Source organism: Fringilla coelebs (genome assembly GCF_963513975.1).
Source record: "Fringilla coelebs genome assembly, chromosome: 26".
Lineage (NCBI taxonomy): Eukaryota > Metazoa > Chordata > Aves > Passeriformes > Fringillidae > Fringilla > Fringilla coelebs.
The window spans coordinates 3,290,523-3,316,562 of NC_140052.1; the positions used below are offsets into that span (position 1 = coordinate 3,290,523).

Here is a 26,040-nt window from a genome sequence, read left to right on the forward strand (position 1 = left end):
ATTTGGGATCCATGGGATGGGATCCATGAGCTCCATGGGATGGGATCCATGAGCTCCGTGGGATCCATGGTACTGGGATGGGATCCACAGGATTGGGATGGGATTTGGGATCCATGGGATGGGCTGGAGGGGCTGGCTTTAACCCTTGGCTGCCCGTGGCAGATGCTCTCGACGGTGCTGAACATCATCATCTTCGAGGACTGCCGGAACCAGTGGTCCATGTCCCGGCCCCTGCTCGGCCTCATCCTGCTCAACGAGAAGGTACCGGAGCATCCCAGCGGGAAAGGGTCTGGGAGCAGGGGGGGGGTCTGTGGGATGGCCCTCAGAGGGAGGAAGTGATGAGTCTGATCAGAGGGCTGATTTATTGTTTTGTGATCCCATGGCCAGGATGATCCTTGGGATGATCCCGTGGCCAGGATGATCCCTGGGATGATCCCATGGCCAGGATGATCCCTGGGATGATCCCGTGGCCAGGATGATCCTTTGATCCCATGGCCCAGGACGATCCCTGGGATGATCCCATGGCCAGGAGAGCTCCTTGGAATGATCCCATGGCCAGGAGAGCTCATTGGAATGATCCCATGGCCAGGATGATCCCTGGGATGATCCCATGGCCAGGATGATCCCTGGGATGATGCCATGGCCAGGAGAGCTCCTCGGGATGATCTCATGACCCAGGATGATCCCTGGGATGATGCCATGGCCAGGACGATCCCTGGGATGATCCCATGGCCAGGAGAGCTCCTCGGGATGATCTCATGGCCAGGACGATCCCATGGCCAGGATGATCCCTGGGATGATCCCGTGGCCAGGATGATCCCATGGCCAGGATGATCCCTGGGATGATCCCATGGCCAGGATGATCCCTGGGATGATCCCGTGGCCAGAAGAGCTCCTTGGGATGATCCCATGGCCAAGATGATCCTTGGGATGATCCCGTGGCCAGGATGATCCCTGGGATGATCCCATGGTCAGGATGATCCTTTGATCCCATGGCCAGGATGATCCCTGGGATGATCCCATGGTCAGGATGATCCTTTGATCCCATGGCCAGGATGATCCCTGGGATGACCCCATGGCCAGGATGATCCCGTGGCCAGAATGATCCCTGGGATGATCTCATGGCCAGGATGATCCCTGGGATGATCCCGTGGCCAGGATGATCCCGTGGCCAGGATGATCCTTGGGCTGATTTATTGTTTTGTGATCCCATGGCCAGGATGATCCTTGGGATGATCCCGTGGCCAGGATGATCCCTGGGATGATCCCATGGCCAGGATGATCCCTGGGATGATCCCGTGGCCAGGATGATCCTTTGATCCCATGGCCCAGGACGATCCCTGGGATGATCCCATGGCCAGGAGAGCTCCTTGGAATGATCCCATGGCCAGGAGAGCTCCTTGGGATGATCCCATGGCCAGGATGATCCCATGGCCAGGATGATCCCTGGGATGATCCCGTGGCCAGGATGATCCCTGGGATGATCCCTTGGCCAGGATGGTCCTTGGGATGATCCCATGGTCATGATGATCCCATGGCCAGGATGATCCCATGGCCAGGCCAATCCCTGGGATGATCCCATGGCCAGGATGATCCCGTGGCCAGGAGAGCTCCTTGGAGCTGAGCCGTCCAACCCCACCCTCATCCATTGGGATGCTCCCTCCCCATTCCCAGCACCGAGCGCGGGCTGTGCCCTGTCCCAAATCCCGGATCCCACGGGAATTAACCCCTGGCTGTCCTGCTCCCCAGTACTTCTCGGACCTGAGGAACAGCATCGTCAACAGCCAGCCCCCGGAGAAGCAGCAGGCCATGCACCTGTGCTTCGAGAACCTCATGGAGGGCATCGAGCGCAACCTGCTCACCAAGAACCGCGACAGGTGCGAGCAGGGGCCTGCCTGGGCTGGGAGGGAGCCGGGTATCCATGGGCATTCCCACTGGGAATTCATCCTCGCCCGCACAGCGGGGAATCCTTCTCAATATCCCGTGGGATTCCTGCGTGGCTGGAATGGTTTGGGTGGGAAGGGGGTCCTGAATATTCACAGGTGTTTCCTACCACACCTTCCACTGTGCCAGGAAGATCCAAACTGGCCTGGGACACTTCCAGGGATGGGACAGCCACAGCTCCTCTGGGAATTCCATCCCAGCCAGGAATTCCTTCCCAATATCCCATTTCAGTTTGAAACTTCCTATAGGATTCCTTCTTGGCTGGAATGGTTTGGGTGGGAGGGGGGTCCTGAATATTCACAGGTGTTTCCTACCACACCTTCCACTGTGCCAGGGGGATCCAAACTGGCCTGGGACACTTCCAGGGATGGGACAGCCACAGCTCCTCTGGGAATTCCATCCCAGTATCCCCATTCCCCATGGAAAGATTCCTTCATGGGTTCACAATTGGAATCATGGAATAGTTCACACTGGGAGGGATCCTAAATATCCACGGGTATTTCCCACTGTGCCAGGGGGATCCAACCTGGCCTGGGACACTTCCAGAGATGGGACAGCCACAGCTTCCCTGGGAATTCCATCCCAGGCAGGAATTCCTTCCCAATATCCACTTTCCAGTTTGAAACTTCCCATGGGATTCCTTCACGGGTTTGTGGTTGGATCCTAAATATCCACAGCTGTTTGCCACCACACCTTCCACTGTGCCAGGGGGATCCAAACTGGCCTGGGACACCTCCAGGGATGGGACAGCCACAGCTCCTCTGGGAATTCCATCCCAGCCAGGAATTCCTTCCCAATATCCCATTTCAGTTTGAAACTTCCCATGGGATTCCTTCATGGCTGGAATGGTTTGGGTGGGAAGGAGATCCTAAATATTCACAGGTGTTTCCCACCACACCTTCCACTGTGCCAGGGGGATCCAAACTGTCCTGGGACACCTCCAGGGATGGGACAGCCACAGCTTCCCTGGGAATTCCTTCCCAGTATCCCCATTTCAGTCTGAAACTCCCCATGGAAAGATTCCTTCATGGGTTCATGGTTGGAAATATGGAATAGTTTGGGCTGGGAGGGATCCTAAATATCCACGGGTATTTCCCACTGTGCCAGGGAGATCCAAACTGGCCTGGGACACTTCCAGAGATGGGGCAGCCACAGATTTTCCTTTGGGAATTCCATCCCCACCCTCACAGGGAGGAATTCCTTCCCAATATCCCATTCCAGTCTGAAACTTCCCATGGGATTCCTTCATGGGTTTGTGGTTGGATCCTAAATATCCACAGCTGTTTCCCACCACACCTTCCACTGTGCCGGGGGATCCAAACTGGCCTGGGACACTTCCAGGGATGGGACTGCCACAGCTCCTCTGGGAATTCCATCCCAGGCAGGAATTCCTTCCCAATATTCCCGTTCCAGTGGGATAAAATCCCTTCAGGGATTCTCCTTGGTGTGGAGACACTGCCGGGTGTGGCGCGGAGTCCCGGGGGGAGCAGCTCTGTGGGATGGGGGAGTGGTGGAATCATGGAATCATGGAATGTGATGGAATGGTGGAATGGTGGAGTCATGGAATCATGGAATGTGATGGAGTGCTGGAATCATGGAATGTGATGGAGTGGTGGAATGGTGGAGTGGTGGAATCATGGAATTGTGGAATGGTAGAGTGGCGGAATCATGGAATCATGGAATGTGATGGAGTGGTGGAATTGTGAAATGTGATGGAGTGCTGGAATGTGATGGAATGCTGGAATCATGGAATGTGATGGAGTGCTGGAATGGTGGAATGATGGAATCATGGAATGTGATGGAGTGCTAGAATGGTGGAATGATGGAATGATAGAATGGTGGAATCGTGGAATGCTGGAATCACGGAATGTGGTGGAATGCTGGAATCATCGAATGATGGAGTGGTGGAATGATGCAATGATAGAACGGTGGAATGCTGGAGCCATGGAATCATGGAATGACAGAATGCTGGGATCATGGAATTATGGAGTCATGGAATGGTGGAATGATAGAATGGTGGAATCATGGAATGGTGGAATGATACAATGATAGAATGGTGAATGCTGGAGTGATGGAATCGTGGAATGATGGAGCTATGGAATCATGGAATGGTGGAGTCGTGGAATGGTGGAATCATGGAATGGTGGAATGCTGGAATGCTGGAATCATGGAATGGTGGAGTGGTGGAATGATGGAGCCATGGAATCATGGAATGACGGAATGCTGGAGTCATGGAATGAGAGAATGATGGAAAGTGATGGAATGCTGAAATTGTGGAATGGGAGAGTGATGGAGTGTGATGGAATGGTGGAACCATGGAATGGGAGAATGATGGAATGTGATAGAATGGTGGAACCATGGAGTGCTGGAATGGTGGAATCATGGAATGTGATGGAGTGCTGGAACCATGGAATGGTGGAATGCTGGAACCATGGAATGGTGGAATGCTAGAACCATGATATGGTGGAACCATGGAATGTGATGGAATGTGATGGAGTGCTGGAACCATGGAATGGTGGAATGCTGGAATGATGGAATGTGATGGAGTGCTGGAACCATGGAATGTGATGGAGTGCTGGAACCGTGGAATGGTGGAATGCTGGAATCATGGAATGTGATGGAATGGTGGAACCATGGAATGGTGGAATGCTGGAATGATGGAATGTGATGGAGTGCTGGAACCCTGGGATGCGATGGAGTGCTGGAACCATGGAATGTGATGGAGTGCTGGAATCATGGAATGATGGAATGTGATGGAGTGCTGGAATGATGGAATGTGATGGAGTGCTGGAACCATGGAATGTGATGGAGTGCTGGCACCCTGGGATGCGATGGATTGCTGGAATGATGGAATGTGGTGGAATGCTGGCACCCTGGGATGCGATGGGGCGCTGGAGGCCGCTGTGCCCATCCCCCAGGTTCACCCAGAACCTGTCGGCGTTCCGGAGGGAGGTCAACGACTCCATGAAGAACTCGAGCTACGGCGTCAACAGCAACGACATGATGAGCTGACAGCGGCAGGAGGCGGCGGGGCTGGAGCTCACCTGGGCAGGTGTTTTCCCGTGGGAAGGGCAGAATCCAGGTGCAGGAATTCCAAGGTGTCTGTGTGTCTCTTTTTCCTTCCCCGGCCGGAATGTGGAACCGGCGGCGCTGCGCTGCGAGAAGCCTGCCTTGTATAAAAACAACAAAAAAAAACAAAAAACAAAACAAAAAAAAAAAACATGTACATTTTTTCATAACATTTTGGAGCAAGGTTTATATTGAGTTTCAGAAAAACGAGATGAAAAAAAGAAAAAAAAAAAAAAAGGCGACAAAAAAAAAAACTGCAAAAAAAAATTCACAAAAAGAAAAAAAAAAACCACAAAAAAAATCAAAATGATGATAAAAAAAAAGACAAAATGATAAAAAAAAAACAAAAACAAAGTGTGATTGAAATTTTTACAGAGTCCTGGTGCACCCAGTGCTGGTGTGAGGGTTGTGAATGCGAGTGAGGAAAGCGTGGCCTGAAGCTTTACTGGGCGAGGGGGTGGCTGTGTGAAAGTGCAGAGATCTATTTAGTGAGATAAGCTGTAGAGAGAAGCAAAAACTCAAACAACACAAAAAAAAAAAAAAAAAAAAAAAAAAACAACAACAAAAAAGATTAAAAATAATAATAATAAAAAAAAAAAACCACCACAAAAAAAAAAAAAAAGGCATTGTAAAATTCCAAATGTATATTTTTTCTTATTAAGCCCCCCTCAAAAATGACAATTTCCCGGTCCCGTCTCGCCCTCGTTCTTGGGAACTCGAAGCCATGACGTGACCCCTCCGTTCGTGCTTGCTCGTGGGTGTCCCTCCTGTCCCCTCTGTAGCAGTAGCCCCTCCCAGGGCCCTCCTCTCCTCCTTTTCCATCCCTTTTTTCCCATTTTTCCGGGCTGGAGCGGGGCCGGCGGCGGCGCGGGGCCTCCCCGGGAGGGTTCCCGAGCAGCCTGGGCAGCGAGTCCCTCGTCCTGCAGAGCCACCCCAGGGTGTGGGGCGGGGGTCCGAGGGCAGGGAGCCCCTTTGCCGTGTACCCCACTCCTGTTGCTGCTAGTCGTGTGCATCCTCTTGCTCAGCTCTCCCAAAAACACTCGGGGCCTTCTCGGGCTTCGCTTTCTCTCCCCAGACACTCTATTATAATTTTATTTTTTTTTTCCTCTTTTATTTTTTTTTAATTTTTTTGTTTTGTTTTTTTTCCAATTCTGGTTTTGTTTGGTCGGGTTTTGGTTCGTTCCCTTGCCCCCCTGGTGTGTGTTGGGTCCTTTCCCGCGTGAGCAGATGCTGGTTGATGTCGGGGTGTTTGCTGCAAACAGTGTAAGCATTGTGACTGCAAATAAACTCAATGGTTTCTACTGAGCCGCGCCAGAGTGGCTGGGGGACCCCAGGGACCCCGAGGGACCCCACAGTGACCCTGAGGGACCCCGCAGTGACACCCAAAGGACCCCTGAGGGACCCCGCAGTGACACCCAAAGGACCCCTGAGGGACCCCGCAGTGACACCCAAAGGACCCCTGAGGGACCCCGCAGTGACACCCAAAGGACCCCTGAGGGACCCCAAAGGGACCCCACAGTGACACCCAAAGGACCCCTGAGGGACCCCGAGGGACCCCGCAGTGACACCCAAAGGACCCCTGAGGGACCCCTGAGGGACCCCGCAGTGACCCTGAGAGGGACCCCAGAGTGACCCCAAGAGGGACCCCACAGTGACCCTGAGGGACACCCAAGGGACCCCAGAGTGACCCTGAGGGACCCCAGAGTACCCTGAGAGTGACCCCAGAGAGACCCGAGTGACACCCAAAGGACCCCTGAGTGACCCCGAGAGGGACCCCAGAGGGACCTTGAGGGATACCCAAAGGACCCCAAGAGGGACCCCACAGTGACCCTGAGAGGGACCCCACAGTGACCCCACAGTGACACCCAAAGGACCCCTGAGGGACCCCTGAGTGACCCCGCAGTGACCCTGAGAGGGACCCCACAGTGACCCCACAGTGACCCTGAGAGGGACCCCCAAAGGACTCCAGAGGGACCCCACAGTGACCCCGAGAGGGACCCCAGAGTGACCTTGAGGGACACCCAAAGGACCCCAAGAGGAACCCCACAGTGACCCCTGAGGGACCTCACAGTGACCCCAAGAGGGACCCCTGAGGGACCCCACAGTGACCCTGAGGGACACCCAAAGGACCCTGAGAGGGACCCCAGAGTGACACCCAAAGGACCCCTGAGTGACCCAGAGGGACCCCACAAGGACCCTGAGACTGGCCTGAGCCCCAAGGGACCCCAGAGTGACCCCTGAGGGACCCCTGAGAGGGACCCCAGAGTGACCCCACAGTGACCCTGAGAGGGACCCTGAGTGACACCCAAAGGACCCCGAGGGACCCCAGAGTGACCCCTGAGGGACCTGGAGTGACCCCAAGAGGGACCCCACAGTGACCCTGAGTGACACCCAAAGGACCCCTGAGGGACCCAGAGGGACCCCAAGACTGGCCTGAGCCCCTAGGGACCCCCATGGTGACCCCTGAGTCACCCCAGAGTGACCCCACAGTGACCCTGAGACTGCTCTGAGCCCCAAGGGACCCTGGAGTGACCCCAAGAGGGACCCCACGATGACCCCAGAGTGACCCCAAGAGGGACCCCACGATGACCCCAGAGTGACCCCAAGAGTGGCCTGAACCCCCTGAGTCACCCCAGAGTGACCTCACAGTGACCCCTGAGTGACCCCACAGGGACCCTGAGACTGGCCTGAGCCCCAAGGGACCCCAGAGTGACACTGAGTGACCCCGAGAGGGACCCACAGTGACCCCAAGAGTGACCCCAAGAATGGCCTGAGCCCCCAGGTGACCCCAAAGGGACCCCACAGGGACCCCGAGAGTGGCCTGAGCCCCCTGAGGGACCCCAGAGTGACCCCGAGAGGGACCCACAGTGACCCCAAGAGTGACCCCAAGAGTGGCCTGAGCCCCAAGGGACCCCAGAGTGACACTGAGTGACCCCGAGAGGGACCCCACAGGGACCCCAAGAGTGGCCTGAGCCCCCAAGTGACCCCACAGGGACCCCACAGTGACCCCAAGAGTGACCCCAAGAGTGGCCTGAGCCCCCAAGTGACCCCAAGAGTGGCCTGAGCCCCCAGGGACCCTGGAGTGACCCTGAGTGACCCCGAGTGGGACCCCACAATGACCCCACAGTGACCCCAAGAGTGGCCTGACCCCCGAGTGACCCCACAGGGACCCCAAGAGTGCCCCTGGAGCCCCCAGGAGTCATCCCAGAGTCACCCCAAAACCCGGAGAGTGTCCCCAAAACACCAAGAGTCACCCCAGGGTGACCCCAGAACCCAGAGATTCACCCCAGAACTCTCAGTTCCTGCCCAGAACCCCAAAATCCCCCCAGAACCCCAAATGTTCCTGCAGAACCCCAAGATCCCCTCAGAACCCCAAATGTTCCTGCAGAACCCCAAATGTTCCCTCTTCACCCCAAGTTCTCCCTGAGCTCGTCCCCAGAAGTCCCCAAACTTCCCCGAGCACCCCAAAATCTCCCTCTGCACCCCAAGATCCCCCCCCAGCCCTTTCCCTCAGGGTGATTTTCCCAATCAAACCCCAAAAAAATCCCAAAAATCCCCCCAAATCCCCCCAAAATCCCCCAAAATCCCCCCAAATCCCACTGGATTTTTGGGGAGATCCTTGGACCCCGAGCCAAGCCCCAAAACCCGCCTGGATCGACCCCAAATCCTGGGAAATTTGAGCCCAATTTAGGGAACAACCTGAGAGGGGATGGGGGACCCCAAATGGGAATTGGGATTTGGGGTTTTGAAATGGGGACCCCAAACTGGGATTGGGGTTTTCAAACTGGGATTGGGATTTTGGGTTTTTCAAACTGGGACCCCAAATTGGGATTGGGGTTTTCAAACTGGGGTTGGGATTTTCAACCAGAGACCCCAAACTGGGATTGGGATTTTGGGATTTTCAAACTGGGACCCCAAATGGGAATTGGGATTTTGGGATTTTCAAACTGGGATTGGGGTTTTGGGATTTTCAGTCAGGGATTGGGGTTTTCAAATAGGCACCCCAAATGGGAATTGGGGTTTTGGGATTTTCAAACTGGGACCCCAAATTGGGATTGGGATTTTCAAACTGGGATTGGGATTTTGGGGTTTTCAAACACGGATTGGGGTTTTCAAATGGGGACCCCAAACTGGGATTGGGATTTTAAACAGGGACCCCAAATTGGGATTGGGATTTTCAACCAGGGACCCTAAAGAAGGATTGGGATTTTCAAACGGGGACCCCAAATGGGAATTGGGATTTTCAAACTGGGACCCCAAACAAGGATTGGGATTTTAAACAGGGACCCCAAACTGGGATTGGGATTTTGGGATTTTCAAACAGGGTTTGGGATTTTGGGATTTTCAAACTGGGTTTGGGATTTTGTGATTTTCAAACTGGGACCCCAAATGGGAATTGGGATTTTGAAACAGGGATTGGGATTTTCAAAGAGGAACCCCAAATAGGAATTGGGATTTTGGGATTTTCAAACTGGGATTGGGATTTTGGGATAACAGGGACCCCAAAGAAGGATTGGGATTTTAAGCAGGGACCCCAAATTGGGATTGGGATTTTGGGATTTTCAAACAGGGATTGGGATTTTCAAAGAGGGACCCCAAAGAGGGATTGGGATGTTGGGATTTTCAAACTGGGATTGGGATTTTGGGATTTTCAAATGGGGACCCCAAACAAGGATTGGGATTTTAAACAGGGACTTCAGTCAGGAATTGGAATTGGGATTTTCAACCAGGGACCCCAAATTGGGATTGGGATTTTGGGATTTTCCAACAGGGTTTGGGATCATCTGGGGAGAAAAGTTCCTAAAGGGGTTCCTAAAAAAAGCAAATTCGAGCAGCCCCTCTGCTGAAGCGGTCTGGGGGAAAGTAAAATAAAATAAAATAAAATAAAATATAAAATAAAATAAAATAAAATAAAATAAAATAAAATAAAATAAAATAAAATAAAATAAAATAAAATAAAATAAAATAAAATAAAATAAAATAAAAATAATAAAATATGAGAAACTCAAAAAGTCTCTTCTTGTGGGTTGAAGTTTGGTTTATTTCATTTTTTTATTTAAAAAAAATATTGGAAATGTTGTGGTTGAGGGTTTGGGGGGTCACAGGTGGGAGGTTTGGGGGTTTTGGGGTGTTTAGGTTTAAATAAGTTCAAAAAAAAGGAAAAAAATCCACAGCTTAGAGAAATTTTAGGATTTATTAAAAGCATTTTAGGATGATGAAAGTCCTTTTAGGATTTATAAAAGTCATTTCAGGATTTATTGAATTCTTTTAGGATTTATTGAAGTTCTTCCAGGATTTGTTAATTATTTATTAAATCATTTCTTAAATCATTGAATTTAGTAAAAATCATTTTAGGATTGATAAAAATTCTTTTAGGATTTCTTAAAATAATTTTAAGATTTATTGAAGTTCTTTTAGGATTTCTTAAAGTTCTTTCAGGATATATTAAAGTCATTTCAGGATTTACAAAAGTCCTTTCAGGATTTATGGCAGTCTTTTCAGGATTTATTACATTTTTTCAGGATTTATTACAGTTTTTCAGAATTCATTGCAGTTTTTCAGGATTGATTGAATTCTTTCAGGATTTACAAAAGTCTTTTCAGGATTTATGGCATTTTTTCAGGTTTTATTACAGTTTTTCAGGATCCATTGCGGTTTTACAGGATTTACAAAAGTCCTTTCAGGATTTATGGCAGTTTCCCAGGATTTATTCCATTTTTCCCAGGTTTATTCCATTTCTCAGTATTTATTCCATTTTCCCAGATTTATTCCATTTTTCAGTATTTATTCCATTTCCCAGTATTTATTCCATTTTCCCAGGTTTATTCCATTTTCCCAGTATTTATTCCATTTCCCAGTATTTATTCAATTTTTCAGGATTTATTCAATTTTTCAGGATTTATTCCATTTCCCAGTATTTATTCCATTTTTCCAGGTTTATTCCATTTCTCAGTATTTATTCCATTTTCCCGGATTTATCCCATTTCCCAGTATTTATCCCATTTTTCAGTATTTATCCCATTTTTTCACTATTTATCCCATTTTTCCCAGATTTATCCCATTTTCCCAGTATTTATCCCATTTCCCACTATTTATCCCATTTTCCCAGTATTTATCCCATTTTCCCAGTATTTATTCCATTTTTCCGGATTTATCCAATTTTTCAGTATTTATTCCATTTTCCCAGTATTTATTCCATTTCCCACTATTTATCCCATTTTTCCCAGATTTATCCCATTTTTCCCGGATTTATCCCATTTCCCCAGCGCCGTTTTCAGGATCCCAGGATTATTCCATTTTTCAGTATTTATCCCATTTTCCCAGATTTATCCCATTTTCCCAGAATTTATCCCATTTCCCACTATTTATTCCCATTTTCCCAGTATTTATTCCATGTCCCACTATTTATCCCATTTCCCACTATTTATCCCATTTCCCACTATTTATTCCCATTTTCCCAGTATTTATTCCATGTCCCACTATTTATCCCATTTTTCCCACTATTTATCCCATTTTTCCCGGATTTATCCCATTTCCCCAGCGCCGTTTTCAGGATCCCAGGATTATTCCATTTTCCCACTATTTATCCCATTTTTCCCAGATTTATCCCATTTTTCCCAGATTTATCCCATTTTTCCCAGATTTATCCCATTTTCCCAGATTTATCCCATTTCCCACTATTTATCCCATTTTTCCCAGTATTTATCCCATTTTCCCAGATTTATCCCATTTCCCCAGCGCCGTTTTCAGGATCCCAGGATTATTCCATTTTTCAGTATTTACTCCATTCCCCACTATTTATCCCATTTCCCACTATTTATCCCATTTTCCCACTATTTATCCCATTTTCCCAGATTTATCCCATTTTTTCACTATTTATCCCATTTTTCCCAGATTTATTCCATTTTTCCCAGTATTTATCCCATTTTTCCCACTATTTATCCCATTTTTCAGTATTTATCCCATTTTCCCAGTATTTATCCCATTTTCCCAGATTTATCCCATTTCCCCAGCGCTGTTTTCAGGGTCCCAGTATTTATCCCATTTCCCACTATTTATCCCATTTTTCAGGATTTATCCCATTTTTTCACTATTTATCCCATTTTTCCCAGATTTATCCCATTTTCCCAGTATTTATCCCATTTCCCAGTATTTATCCCATTTTCCCAGATTTATCCCATTTCCCCAGCGCCGTTTTCAGGATCCCAGGATTATTCCATTTTTCAGGATTTATCCCATTTTCCCAGATTTATCCCATTTCCCACTATTTATCCCATTTTTCCCAGATTTATCCCATTTTTCCCAAATTTATCCCATTTTTCCCAGATTTATCCCATTTTTCCCGGATTTATCCCATTTTCCTGGATTTATCCCATTTTCCCACTATTTATCCCATTTCCCACTATTTATCCCATTTTCCCGGATTTATCCCATTTCCCACTATTTATCCCATTTTCCCGGATTTATCCCATTTCCCACTATTTATCCCATTTTTCCCACTATTTATCCCATTTTCCCACTATTTATCCCATTTTTCCCAGGTTTATCCCATTTTTCCCGGATTTATCCCATTTCCCCAGCGTCGTTTCCAGGCTCCCCCTCTCCCGCCCTGCCCCTCCTGTGCACGGCCTCGTTGCAGCCCTCCCTGTTCCGGGCGATCTCGATGGCCAGGAACTGGATCCTGGTGGCTGCAGGGGGGGCACAGGGCTCAGTGGGGGCGGTTTTGGGGTCCCCCCGAGCCCCCGGACCCCAGACCCACCCAGGATGGAGTTCTGCTCCGAGTACTCCCCGCGCGAGTCCAGCCGCAGCAGCGTGCCGAAATTGAAATCCTCCACCACGCCCTGGAAGCTGAGGCAGAACGGGCGCCACTTCTGGGGGGCAAAAACACCCTCAGCACCCCAAAATACCCATAAAACACCAATAAAACCCCCAAAACCCCAATAAACCACCCCAAAATCCAAATAAACCCCCACAAATCCCTCCCAGATCTTGGCCCCAGAGCTGAAATCCTCCACCGTGCCCTCAAAGTGGAGGTGCCACTCCTGGGGGGGTAAAAACACCCTCAGCACCCCAAAACCCAATAAACCCCACTAAAACCCCAATAAAACCCCCAAAATCCTAATAACCACCCCAAAATCCCAATAAAACCCCCCAAACCCCACCCAACCCTTGGCCCCGAAGTTGAAATCCTCCACCACGCCCTCGAAGCTGAGGCAGAACGGGCGCCACTTCTGGGGGGGCAAAAACACCCTCAGCACCCCAAAATACCCATAAAACCCCCAAAATCCCAATAAAACCCCACTAAAATCCAAATAAACCCCCCAAAATGTCATTAAAACCCCACAAATCCCTCCCCAGCCTAGGCTCCAGAGCTGAAATCCTCCACCGTGCCCTCAAAGTGGAGGCGCCACTTCTGAGGGGGTAAAAACACCCTCAGCACCCTAAAATACCCAATAAAACCCCCAAAATCCTAACAAAACCTCCCAAAATCCCAATAAAACCCCCCAAACCCCAATAAAACTCTTGGCCCCGAAGTTGAAATCCTCCACCACGCCCTCGAAGCTGAGGCAGAACGGGCGCCACTTCTGGGGGGCAAAAACACCCTCAGCACCCCAAAATACCCATAAAACCCCCAAAACCCCAATAAACCCACCCAAAATCCAAATAAACCCCCTCAAACCCCACCCAGGCCTTGGCCCCAGAGCTGAAATCCTCCACCATGCCCTCAAAGTGGAGGTGCCACTTCTGGGGGGGTAAAAACACCCTCAGCACCCCAAAACCCCAATAAACCCCACTAAAACCCCCAAAACCCCAATAAAACCCCCAAAATCCCAATAAACCCCCCAAAACGTCATTAAACCCCCCAAATCCCACCCAAGCCTTGGCCCCAAAGTTGAAATCCTCCACCACGCCCTCAAAGCTGAGGCAGAACGGGCGCCACTTCTGGGGGGGAAAAACACCCTCAGCACCCCAAAACACCAATAAAACCCCAATAAAACCCCCAAAATCCTAATAACCTCCCCAAAAAATGGCATTAAAACCCCCAAACCCCACCCAACCCTTGGCCCCAAAGTTGAAATCCTCCACCGTGCCCTCAAAGTGGAGGTGCCACTTCTGGGGAGGCAAAAACACCCTCAGCACCCTAAAACCCAATAAACCCCACTAAAACCCCAATAAAACCCCACTAAAATCCAAATAAACCCCCCTAAATGCCATTAAAACCCCACAATCCCCACCCAAGCCTTGGCCCCAAAGTTGAAATCCTCCACCACGCCCTGGAAGCTGAGGCAGAACGGGCGCCACTTCTGGGGGGGAAAAACACCCTCAGCACCCCAAAATACCCATAAAACCCCCAAAACCCCAATAAAACTGAACCAAATCCAAATAAAACCCCACAAACCCCACCCAAGCCTTGGCCCCAGAGCTGAAATCCTTCACCGTGCCCTCAAAGTGGAGGTGCCACTTCTGAGGGGTAAAAACACCCTCAGCACCCCAAAACCCCAATAAAACTCCCAAAATCCTAATAAACCCCACTAAAATCCCAATAAAAACTCCCAAAATCTCAATAAACCCCTCCAAACTCCATTAATACCTCCCAAACCCCACCAAGGCATTGGCCTCAGAGATGAAATCCTCCACCACGCCCTCAAAGTGGAGGTGCCACTTCTGAGGGGGTAAAAACACCCTCAGCACCCTAAAATACCCAATAAACCCCACTAAAACCCCAATAAAACCCCCAAAATCCTAATAACCTCCCCAAAAAATGCCATTAAAACCCCACAAACCCCATTAAAACCCCCAAACACCACCCAAGCCTTGGCCCCAGAGCTGAAATCCTTCACCGTGCCCTCAAAGTGGAGGCGCCACTTCTGGGGGAGTAAAAACACCCTCAGCACCCCAAAACACCAATAAAACCCCCAACACCCTAATAAACCCCCCTAAAATCCCAATACCCCCCCCTAAATGCCATTAAAACCCCACAAACCCCATTAAAACCCCACAAACCCCACCCAACCCTTGGCCCCAAAGTTGAAATCCTCCACCGTGCCCTCAAAGTGGAGGCGCCACTTCTGAGGGGGTAAAAACACCCTCAGCACCCTAAAATACCCAATAAAACCCCAATGAAACCCCCAAAAATCCCAATAAAACCCCCAAAAATGCCATTAAACCCCCTCAAACCCCATTAAAACCACCCAAACCCCACGAAGGCCTTGGCCCCAGAGCTGAAATCCTGCACCACGCCCTCAAAGTGGAGGTGCCACTTCTGGGGGGTAAAAACACCCTCAGCACCCCAAAATACCCAATAAAACCCCCAAAACCCCAATAAAACCCCACTAAAATCCAAATAAACCACCCCAAAATCCCATTAAAATCCCCAAACCCCACCCAAGCCTTGGCCCCAAAGTTGAAATCCTCCACCACGCCCTCGAAGCTGAGGCAGAACGGGCGCCACTTCTGGGGGGGAAAAACACCCTCAGCACCCCAAAATACCCAATAAAACCCCAATAAAACCCCCAAAATCCTAATAACCTCCCCAAAAATGGCATTAAAACCCCTCAAACCCCATTAAAACCCCCAAACCCCTCCAAGGCCTTGGCCTCAGAGCTGAAATCCTCCACCATGCCCTCAAAGTGGAGGTGCCACTTCTGGGGGGGTAAAAACACCCTCAGCACCCCAAAACCCCAATAAAACCCCCAAAATCCCAATAAACCCCCCAAAATGTCATTAAACCCCCCAAACCCCACTGAAACACCCCAAACCCCACACAAGCCTTGGCCCCAGAGCCAAGTTTTTTGAGGTATTTTTTGGGGTTTGGGGTTTTTTGAGGTATTTTTTGGGATTTGGGGTTTTTTTCGAGGAAACCCCATTAAAAAGGAGGGAAACCACCCCAAACCCCCCCAAATTTCCCCTCCCACCTCCTTGGCCGCCTCCGATTTCAGCTCCTCGGGGTCCAGCACGTCCACGCGCAGGTTCCGGAAGGTTCCGCGGAACTGCTCGTAGATCCGCTCGTCCACCTGGGTCAGCTTCAGGAACTTGGGGTCCACCGAGGAGATGAGCTGCAGGGGGGGCAGAGTCAGCTGGGACACCCCAAAACCCCAAAATCCCAAAACCCCAAAGCCCAAAACCCCAAAGGCCAAACCCCACCCCAAAACCTCAAAGCCCCAAACCCCAAAATGCCAAAACACCAAAACCCCAAACCCCAAAATCCCAAATCCCTCAAACCCCACCCCAAAGCCCCAAAGACCCAAAACCCCCAAACCCCGCCCCAAAATGTCAAAGCCCCAAAGCCCCAAAACCCTACCCCAAAGCCCCAAAAGGCCACTCCAAAAACCCAAAATCCCACCCCAAAACCCCACCCAAAACCACAAAATGCCAAAACCCCACCCCAAAATGCCAAAACTCTCAAACCCCAAAATGCCAAAAACCCACCCCAAAATCCCAAAACCCCAAAATGCCAAAGCCCCACCCCAAAATCCCAAAACCCCAAAACAATACCAAAACCCCACCCCAAAATCCCAAAACCCCAAAACAATACCAAAACCCCACTCCAAAAACTCAAACCCACAAAGCCCCAAAACCCCAAAACCTCAAAATGCCAAAAACTCAAAACCCCAGAACGCCAAACGCCCTCCCCAAAGCCCTAAAACCCCAAACCCCAAACACCCCAAACACCCCAAACACCCCAAACCCCAAAGCCCCAAACCCCAAAGGCCCAAAACCCCAAACCCCAAAGCCCCAAAACCCCAAACCCCAAAGCCCCAAAGCCCTAAGCCCCAAAATCCCAAACCCCCAAACCCCCAAAGCCCTAAGCCCAAACCCCCCCACCCCAACCCCCAAACCCCAAAGCCCCAAACCCCAAAGGCCCAAACCCCAAAACCCCAAACCCCAAAATCCCAAACACCTCAAACCCCAAACCCCAAAACCCCAAACCCCAAACCCCAATGCCCCAAACTCCAAAACCCCAAACCCCCAAACTCCAAACCCCAAAGGCCCAAACCCCAAACTCCAAACCCCAAACCCCAAACCCCCAAACTCCAAACCCCAAACCCCAAAAACCCCAAAAACCCCAAAAACCCAACCCCACACTCACGTTGAAGTAGACCTGTGCGTGCTGATGCGCCTTCATGGCCCAGGCCAGCTCCAGGCGGGGCTGGTGGCACCGGGGACACCCGTGTCACCTCCGGGGGACACCCCCCGGGGACCCCCGCATCACCTCCCCAGGGACCCCTGTGTCACCCCCCCGGGGACACCCGCGTCACCCCATGGGGACCAGTGTCACCTCCCGGGGGACACCCGCGTCACCTCCCGGGGACACCCCGTCCCTTTTCGGGGACCCTCTCCCCGTTTTTGTGGGGTTTTTTTCCTGTCTTTGGGGTTTCTCTCTTCCCGTTCTGGGGGATTTCTTCTTTTTGGGGTTCTCCTCCTCCCAGGGGACAGGGTTGGCACCCCCTGATGGGACTGGGACCCCCAAACTGGGACCCACCCTGGATTGGGGGAACACCCCAAAACTGGGACCCCCCAAACTGGGGACCCCCCAAACTGGGATCCCCCTCAAACTGGGATCCCCCAAACTGGGATTCCCCCCCAAACTGGGACTCACCAAAACTGGGACTCCCCCCCCAAACTGGGACCCCACAAACTGGGATCCCCCCACAAACTGGGACCCACCCTGGATTGGGGGAACACCCCAAAACTGGGACCCACCAAACTAGGACCCCCCCAAACTGGGATCCCCCCCCAAACCAGGACCCCCCCAAACTGGGATTCCCCCCACAAACTGGGACCCCCCAAACCGGGATGCCTTTTCAGGACTGGGACCCACCCTGGATTGGGGGAACCCCCCAAAACTGGGACACCCCTCCCCCCACGAGGACAGGGAACCCCCCAGCACTGGGGTCCCCCAAAGCTGGGCCCCCTCAGCCCTGTCACCCTCCAGGACAGGGAACCCCAAAGTTGGGACCCCCAAATCTGAGACCCCCCCAAGGACAGGGACCCCCAAAATGGGAACCCCCAAATCTGAGACACACCCCCCCCCCCCAAGGACAGGGATCCCCAAAACGGGAACCCCCAAATCTGAGACCCCCCCAAGGACAGGGACCCCCAGAATGGGAATCCTCCTGGGCAGGGACCCCAAAAGATGAAACCCCATCAAAGCTGGGACCCCTGCAAGGACAGGGACACCCAGGGCAGGGACCCCAAACCTGGGACCCCCTCCCAGTGAGGCCCCCCAGTGTCCCCAGTGTCCCCATTCCCAGTCCCCCGGTGTCCCCCCCAGTGTCCCCAGTCCACCCCAGTCCCCCCATTCCCAGTCCCCCCCAGTGCCCCCAATCCTCCCGGTGTCCCAGTGTCCCTGGTCCCCCTAGTGTCCCCCAGTACCCCCAGTGTCCCCGGTCCCTCCTGTGCCCCCAGTCCCCCCGGTGTCCCAGTGTCCTCAGTCCCCCCAGAGTCCCCCCAGTCCCTCCCGTGTCCCTCCAGACCCCCCAGTGTCACTCACTTTCCCAGTCCCCCCATTTCCAGTCCCCCCCAGTGTCCCCAGTCCTCCCGGTGTCCCCGGTCCCCCAAATCCTCCCAGTGTTCCCCCAGTGTTCCCCCACTTTCTCAGTCCCAATCCCCCCAGTCCCCCGTGCCCCCAATCCCCCCAGTGCCCCCAATCCCCCCAGTGCCCCCAATCCCCCCCAGTGTCCCCAATCCCCCCGGTGTCCCCGGTCCCCCCAGTCCTCCCAGACCCCCCAGTGTCACTCACTTTCCCAGTCCCCCCAGTGTCCCAGTGTCCTTAGTCCCCCCGGCGTCCCCAGTCCCCTCGGTGTCCCCCCAGTCCTCCCAGTGTCCCCCCAGTCCCCCCAGTGTCCCCCCGGTCCCCCCAGTGTCCCCCAGTGTCACTCACGTCGTTGCCGAAGGACTCCGCGGGCAGCGCCAGCGCCTGAGCGGCCGCCGCGACCTCGCCGGGACCCTGCGGGGGACACGGGGCTGCGACACCGCGGGGACACGGGGACACGGGGACACGGCGGCACGGCGACACGGGGCCCCCAGGGCCACCCAGTCCCCCCCAGTCTCACCAGTCCCGCCAGCCCCGCCGCCGCCATCGCTGCCGGAAGGGGAGGGGCCAGCGGGACGGGGGGGACGGCGGGGACCGGGGGGACCGGGGGGGGACAGCGGGGACCGGGGGGGACAGCGGGGACAGGGGGGAACAGCGGGGACCGGGGGGGGACAGCGGGGACAGAGAGGGACAGCGGGGACAGGGGGGGGGGACAGCGGGGACCGGGGGGGACAGGGGGGGACAGCGGGGACCGGGGGGGACAGCGGGGACGGGGAACAGCGGGGACAGGGGGAGACAGCGGGGACCGGGGGCGACAGCGGGGACCGGGGGGGACAGGGGGGGACAGCGGGGACCGGGGGGGACAGCGGGAATACGGGGGGGACAGCGGGGACCGGGGGGGACAGCGGGGGACAGCGGGGACCGGGGGGGACAGCGGGGGACAGCGGGGACCGGGGGGGACAGCGGGGACAGGGGGGGACAGCGGGGACAGGGGGAGACAGCGGGGGGATAGGGGGGGACAGCGGGGACCGGCGGGGACAGGGGGGGACAGCGGGGGGATAGGGGGGGACAGGGGGGACAGCGGGGACCGGGGGGGGGACAGCGGGGACCGGGGGGGGACGGGGGGACAGAGGGGACATGTGGGGCGGGAGAGGGACCGGGGGGGACAGGGGGAGATAGAGGGGGGATTGGAGGGACGCCTGGGGCAGGTGAACACGGGGGTCTCAGGGGGACACGGAGGGACACGGGGGGTCGTCGAGGGACACAGGAGAACACGGGACATGCGGGGGACACGGGGTGACATAGCGGGGACACGAGGGGGTCACGCAGGACAGGGCGACACGGAGGGACACGGGGGGACATCAAGGGACGCAGGACAACACGGGGGGACACGTGGGGTGGGGACACACGACGGGGACATACGGGGGACACGTGGGGTGGGGGCACGTGGGGACACGCGGGGCATAGGGACGCGAGGTGACATGGAGGGGACAACACGGGGGGACATCGAGGGACACAGGACAACATGGGGGCAGGGGGACACGGGTGATGTGATGGGACAGAGGAGAACACGGGGGGACATCGAGGGACATCAAGAAACGGGGTGACATGGAGGGGACACGGGGGGACATCGAGGGGACACGGGGGACATCAAGAAACAAGGGGTGACATCGAGGGACACGGGGAGACATGGAGGGGACACGGAGGACATGGATGGACACGGGTGACACGGGGGGACATTGATGGACACGGGTGACATCGAGGGACACGGGGGGACATGGAGAGGACACAGGTGACATCCGAGGACATGGATGGACACGGGTGACATCGAGGGACACCCGGAGCACCCGGGGACACGCAGGATGGGGCCGCCACCAGCCGTGTCACCGCACGGTGACCTGTCACACAGCGTGGGGGGGGGGTGCCGGGGCTCCCACGCTCATTAACCCCCCCACCTGAGGAGTTAATTAACTAATTAATTAACTGGCTGCTCCTAATTGCCGGGGGGGTGGGCGGGGTCCCTGTGACCCCATAAGTGCCGCTCGGGGGGTGCCCCCGCTGTCCGTGGGGTTCAGAACCGCGGCGCTGCTTTGGGTGAGTGTTTGGGGCGGGGGGCGCTGAATTTTGGGGATGGAGGGGTCCCCAAACTCTGTGTGTCCCCAACTCTGCGTGTCCCCTCCCCAGGCTGTGCCACCCCCGAGCCGTGTCCCCTCCCCGGGCCGTGCCACCCCAGCCATGTCCTTCACGGACAGCACCGACAGCGGCTCCGACAGACCCGTGTCCGTCCTTTGGGGTGAGTGTCACCCCCTGCCCACCCCAGAGCCCCCCTCGGGGTGTCCCCCCCTGCGCGGGGGGACCGGGGGGTGGCTCTGTCCCCTGCTGTCCCCCGCTGTCCCCGCAGGGTGCGAGCTGAGCAGCGCCAGGAGCTCCTGCACCTTCCGAGTGACCGAGGATTGGGGCTGCGAGCAGCAGCTGGTGCTGCGCACGGTGAGCGACCCCAAAAATACCCCAAAAAATGCCCCCCCTCAAAAAAACTCAAAATCTCAAAAAATACCCCAAACCCCCTCAAAAATACCCCCCCGGAAAAACCCCTAAGACCGAAAAATGCCCCCCCCCCTCAAAAAACTCAAAATCTCAAAGAATACCCCTAAAACCCCTCAAAAATACCTCTAAGACCAAAAAATGCCGCCCCCCCAAATCCCCCTCAAAAAACCTCAAAATCTCAAAGAATACCCCTAAAAACCCCCCAAAAATACCCCCCCCAAAAAAACCCAAAACGAGACCCCAAAACCCAAAGAAATACCACCCAAAAGAAACCCAAAACCGAAAAACCCCCCCCCCAAAAAAATACCCCCCCAAAAAAACCCCTCAAAATCTCAAAGAATACCCAAAAAATATCCCTCCAAGAAAACCCTAAAACCTGTCAAAAAATACCTCAAAAAACCCCAAAACCCCTAAGACCCCAAAAAAAATACTCCCTGCCCAAAACCCAAAAATAAACCCCCAAAACTTAAAAAAAAAAACCAAAAAATCCCCAAAAACCTAAAAAAACCCCAAACCCGGGGGCGTCCTGATGGAGTTAAGGGGGGGTTGTTCCCCACTGCTCAGGAATAATTAATTAATGAATTAATCAGGGTGTGGCAGGGAGGGGATGCTGCTGTCCCTCAGCCCCCCAAATTCCTGGCCAGGGTCAATTCCACGTTTGGCTGGGCAGGGGCTCCCCTCACCCCAAACCCCCCCAGTTTTGGGGTTCAGTTCTCAGGGGGTTTCCTCTGCCCAGGTGGGTCTGGGGGAGGCGGCCCGCGATGAGTTCCACGTGCTCGAGGTGGTGGCCGAGGACGGCGACAGCCGCGCCCCGGTGCCGCTGGCCACGCTGAAACCCTCGGTGCTGCCCACGGTGAGGGGCCGGGGGCTCGGGGGGCTGGGGGCTGTCCCGGGGGGCTGCTGCTGTCCCGGGGAGGGCTCGGGGCTCCGTGGGCTACCCCGGAGAGGGTCTGGGGTCTGTCCCGTGGAGGGCTCCGGGGGCTGGAGGCTGTCCCGGGGAGGGCTCGGGGGGCTTCGGGGGTTACCCCAGAGAGGGTCCGGGGTCTGTCCCGTGGAGGGCTCGGGGGATCGGGGGCTACCCCGGAGAGGGTCTGGGGTCTGTCCCTTGGAGGGCTCCGGGGTTTGGGGGCTCCTCCGGGGGGCTCCGGGGACTGCCCCGGGAGGGCTCTGGGGGCTGGGGGCTGCCGCTGTCCCGGGGAGGGCTTGGGGCTCCGGGAGCTACCCCGGAGAGGGTCTGGGGTCTGTCCCTTGGAGGGCTTGGGGGATTGGGGGCTGTCCCGGGGGGCTGCTGCTGTCCTGGGGAGGGCTCGGGGGGCTGTCCCGGGGGCTGCCGCTGTCCCGGGGAGGGCTCCGGGGTTTGGGGGCTCCTCCGGGGGGCTGCACTGTCCCGGGAAGGGCTCGGGGGTCCGGGGTCTGTCCCGTGGAGGGATTGGGGGGCTGGGGGCTGTCCCGGGGGGCTGCTGCTGTCCCGGGGAGGGCTCCGGGGGCTAGCCCCGGGAGGGCTCGGGGGGCTGGGGGCTGTCCCGGGGAGGGCTCGGGGCTCCGGGAGGTACCCTGGAGAGGGTCTGGGGTCTGTCCCGTGGAGGGCTCGGGGCTCCGGGGTCTGTCCCGGGGAGGGCTCCGGGGATTGGGGGCTCCTCCGGGGGGCTCCGGGGGCTGTCCCGGGGAGGGCTCCAGGGTCTGGGGGCTGTGCCGGGGAGGGCTCGGGGCTCCGGGGACTACCCCGGAGAGGGTCTGGGGTCTGTCCTGGGGAGGGCTCCGGGATTGGGGGCTGTCCCGGGGGGCTGCTGCTGCCCACGGGAGGGCTCGGGGGTTTGGGGGCTCCTCCGGGGGGCTCCGGGGGCTGTCCCTGGGAGGGCTCGGGGCTGGGAGCTACCCCGGAGAGGGTCCGGGGTCTGTCCCGTGGAGGGCTTGGGGAATTGGGGGCTGTCCCGGGGGGCTGCCGCTGTCCCGGGGAGGGGTCTGGGGTTTGGGGGCTGTCCCGGGGAGGGCTCCGGGGACTCCGGGCTCCTCCGTGGGGTTGCTGCTGTCCCGGGGAGGGGTCTGGGCCCCGCTCCTATTCCGGGGAGAGCTGGGGGTCCTGTGGGCTGCCCCCTGTCCTCTATCTCTTCTGTCCCCCCCGTCCTGCGTGTCCCCCCCCTCGTGTCCTGCCCTCCCCGTGTCCCTCGATGTCACCCCGTGTCCCTCCGTGTCCCCTTGGCCCTCGGTCCCCCTGCCCCCCTCGTTGTCCCCCCTGCCTTGTCCCGGGAGGGATTTGGGGCTCTGGGGGCTGTCCCGGGGAGGGCTCGGGGGGGGCCGCTGCTGTCCCGGGGGGCTGCCAGGAATTGTTTCCCACCCCCTCCCCCCCCATTTTCCAGGTGTCTCTGGCCGGAGTGGAGCTGACCCCCCCGGTGACATTCCGCCTGCGAGCCGGCTCCGGGCCCCTCTACGTCAGCGGCCAGCACGTGTCCAGTGAGTATTGGGGGGTCCCTAAACCCCTGACCCCCCCTGACCCCCCCCTCCACGTGTCCAGTGAGTATTGGGGGGTCCCACACCCCCTGACACCCCCTGACCCACCCCCCTCTCGTGTCCAGTGAGTATCGGGGGGTCCTGACCCCCCCAACCCCCTGACCACCCCCCTCACGTGTCCAGTGAGTATCGGGGGGTCCTACACCCCCTGACCCCCCCTCCACATGTCCAGTGAGTATTGGGGGGTCCTGACCCCCCCCAACCCCCCCCCTCCACGTGTCCAGTGAGTACCGGGGGGTCGCCAACCCCCTGACACCCCCTGACCCCCCCCTCCACGTGTCCAGTGAGTATCGGGGGGTCCCCAACCCTCTGACACCCCCTGACCCCCCCCCTCACGTGTCCAGTGAGTATTGGGGGGTCCCCAACCCCCTGACACCCTCTGACCCACCCCCCTCACTTGTCCAGTGAGTATCGGGGGGTCCTGACCCCCCCAACCCCCCCTGTCCACATGTCCAGTGAGTATCGAGGGGTCCCCAGCCCCCTGACACCCCCTGACCCCCCTACACCACGTGTCCAGTGAGTATCAGGGGGTCCCCAACCCCCTGACACCCCCTGACCCACCCCCTTCACGTGTCCAGTGAGTATCGGGGGGTCCCCACCCCCTGACCCACCCCCCACCACGTGTCCAGTGAGTATTGGGGGGTCCCCACCCCCTGACACCCCCCCCCACGTGTCCAGTGAGTATCAGGGGGTCCCCAACCCCCTGACACCCCCTGACCCACCCCCACCACGTGTCCAGTGAGTACCGGGGGGTCCCCAACCCCCTGACACCCCCCAACCCCCCCCACCGCGTGTCCAGTGAGTATCGGGGGATCCCCCACCCCCTGACCCCCCCACTGTCCCCTAAGGAGTGTTGGGGTCCCCCTGACCCCCCCAGCGGGGTCTGGGGGCTCAGCCCGGCTCTCCCGCAGTCATGGACCTGACCTCGGATGATGAGGAGGAGGAGGAGGAAGAGGAGGAGACCCCCAAGAAGCCCCCGAAGGGCGCAGGTGGCCGGAAGGGCAGCACCACCAAGGTCAGCACCTGAGGGGTGGGGCCGGGGGGATTTGGGGGTCCCTGTGGCACGGGGGGGACCCCAAATTCCTCTGTGATCCGGGGATGAGCCGTGGCCTTCATCCCTGGGGGGGGAGAGGAAGACCCCCCCCCACCATCCTCCCTCTCTTTCTCTCTCCCGTAGAAAAGGAAGCGGGGAAAGGAGGAGGAGCCGTGAGTATGGAAACCCTGGGCTGGGGAGGGGGGTCCCCACTGCCGGGACCCCCAACCTGAACCCCAATTCTCTCCCGAGCAGGAACAGCCTCGCCCCCGCGCGTCCCCCCCCCGCCAAGGTAGGAGCAGCTCGGGGCGCCCCCTGCCCCCCCCCCATCCCCCGGGGTCGGGTGTGAGGGGCAGCAGCCGCTGCACCCCAAACTGGGGGGCCAGCGCAGATTTGGGGGCTCCCCCCACGTTCAGCCCCCTCCCCGTTCTCGCAGGGACGCGGAGCCGGCCGGGGCAGGAAAGGAGCGGCCAAGAAATGACGGGAATTGGGGAATTCCAGGAATTCCAGCCGGGTGAGGATTGGGATGGGGGCTCTGGGGTTGCCCCTGGTGAGGGGGCTCCGACCCCACAGCAGGGTGACCCCACTAAAAACCCTTTTCCTCCTTCCCTCCCAGGTGCCTGGAAGCAGCAGCTGGTGCTGGTGGTGGTGTCATTCCCAAAATCCCAAAATAAAGCACATTTTGCACTCCTGGATCCCCGTGCTGCTGCGGGGGAGGGGGCTGTGGGAGCACCCCCCAGTCTGGATTTGGGGGGCCCTACCCGGGGGGGTGAGAAGGGGACAAAAGGGGATTAGGGGGACAGGGTGGGATCCCACTGACCTCGCTGGGATTTGGGGGGGCACCGGAGCCCCCTGGGGTGTCCCAGAGGGGACCTGAACCCCCGTTTGGGGCAGGGAGGGGGGGTTAACCCCGCTCTGCACCCCCGGGGTGGGGTTAGGGACAGAGGGGACAGGGCCACAGCTGTGACAGCAGCGCTGTCCCCACCCCGTGGGGGTTTTGGGGGCACATCTGGGGGCACATCCCGGGGGCGATGACGGCTCCACGCCCCTCACTCATCCTGCCCCGGGGGGTTTAATTTGAGTTGGTTTTAAGGAATCAGACCCCCCCCACACCCTCCTGCGGATTGGGGGGGCTCCCGGCTGCTCCCCCTCTCGCTTCTCGGGAGGGAAACTGAGGCACGAGTGCGAAGGTTGGTGAGCTCTGAACGGACCCCGCCCTCCCTTGTGCTGCCCCTCGGGGACCCCCCCCCACCCTGGGGTTCCCCAGCTCCCCGCCGCGGCGTTTATCGGGTGTTGTTTATCGGGTGTTGTTTATCGGGTGTTGTTTATCGGGTGTTGGTGGCGTTTATCGGCTGTCGTTTATCGGCTGTCGTTTATCGGCTGTCGTTTATCGGCTGTCGTTTAT

At 56.3% G+C, this 26,040-nt stretch overlaps 3 protein-coding genes across 4 annotated transcripts in view; 2 read left to right on the plus strand and 1 right to left on the minus strand.

The window, feature by feature from the left end:
* The window catches only part of XPO7 (exportin 7), a 58,983-nt gene extending 52,669 nt beyond the window's left edge, over positions 1–6,314 (plus strand). For both annotated transcript variants that reach the window (XM_084221952.1, XM_084221953.1), the window contains exons 26-28: positions 163–261; positions 1,750–1,877; positions 4,863–6,314. In XM_084221952.1, coding sequence (XP_084078078.1) covers positions 163–261; positions 1,750–1,877; positions 4,863–4,956 — 321 coding nt within the window. In that variant the 3' untranslated portion in view covers positions 4,957–6,314. The remainder of the gene's footprint in view (positions 1–162; positions 262–1,749; positions 1,878–4,862) is intronic.
* A 6,132-nt stretch (positions 6,315–12,446) lies between these two features.
* On the minus strand, positions 12,447–19,100 carry PBDC1 (polysaccharide biosynthesis domain containing 1). Its single transcript, XM_084221715.1, has 6 exons — positions 19,071–19,100; positions 18,899–18,964; positions 17,105–17,164; positions 15,930–16,070; positions 12,773–12,884; positions 12,447–12,701 (listed from the first exon to the last, which is right to left on the minus strand). Exons 1-6 carry the CDS (start codon positions 19,095–19,097, stop codon positions 12,577–12,579), a joined length of 531 nt encoding a protein of 176 aa, XP_084077841.1. The 5' UTR covers positions 19,098–19,100; the 3' UTR covers positions 12,447–12,576.
* A 1,125-nt stretch (positions 19,101–20,225) lies between these two features.
* Positions 20,226–25,322, plus strand: NPM2 (nucleophosmin/nucleoplasmin 2). Its single transcript, XM_084221854.1, has 10 exons — positions 20,226–20,644; positions 20,735–20,843; positions 20,952–21,037; positions 21,831–21,947; positions 23,452–23,545; positions 24,514–24,617; positions 24,780–24,808; positions 24,891–24,927; positions 25,072–25,149; positions 25,252–25,322. Exons 2-9 carry the CDS (start codon positions 20,786–20,788, stop codon positions 25,114–25,116), a joined length of 570 nt encoding a protein of 189 aa, XP_084077980.1. The 5' UTR covers positions 20,226–20,644; positions 20,735–20,785; the 3' UTR covers positions 25,117–25,149; positions 25,252–25,322.
* Positions 25,323–26,040: the final 718 nt, after the last annotated feature.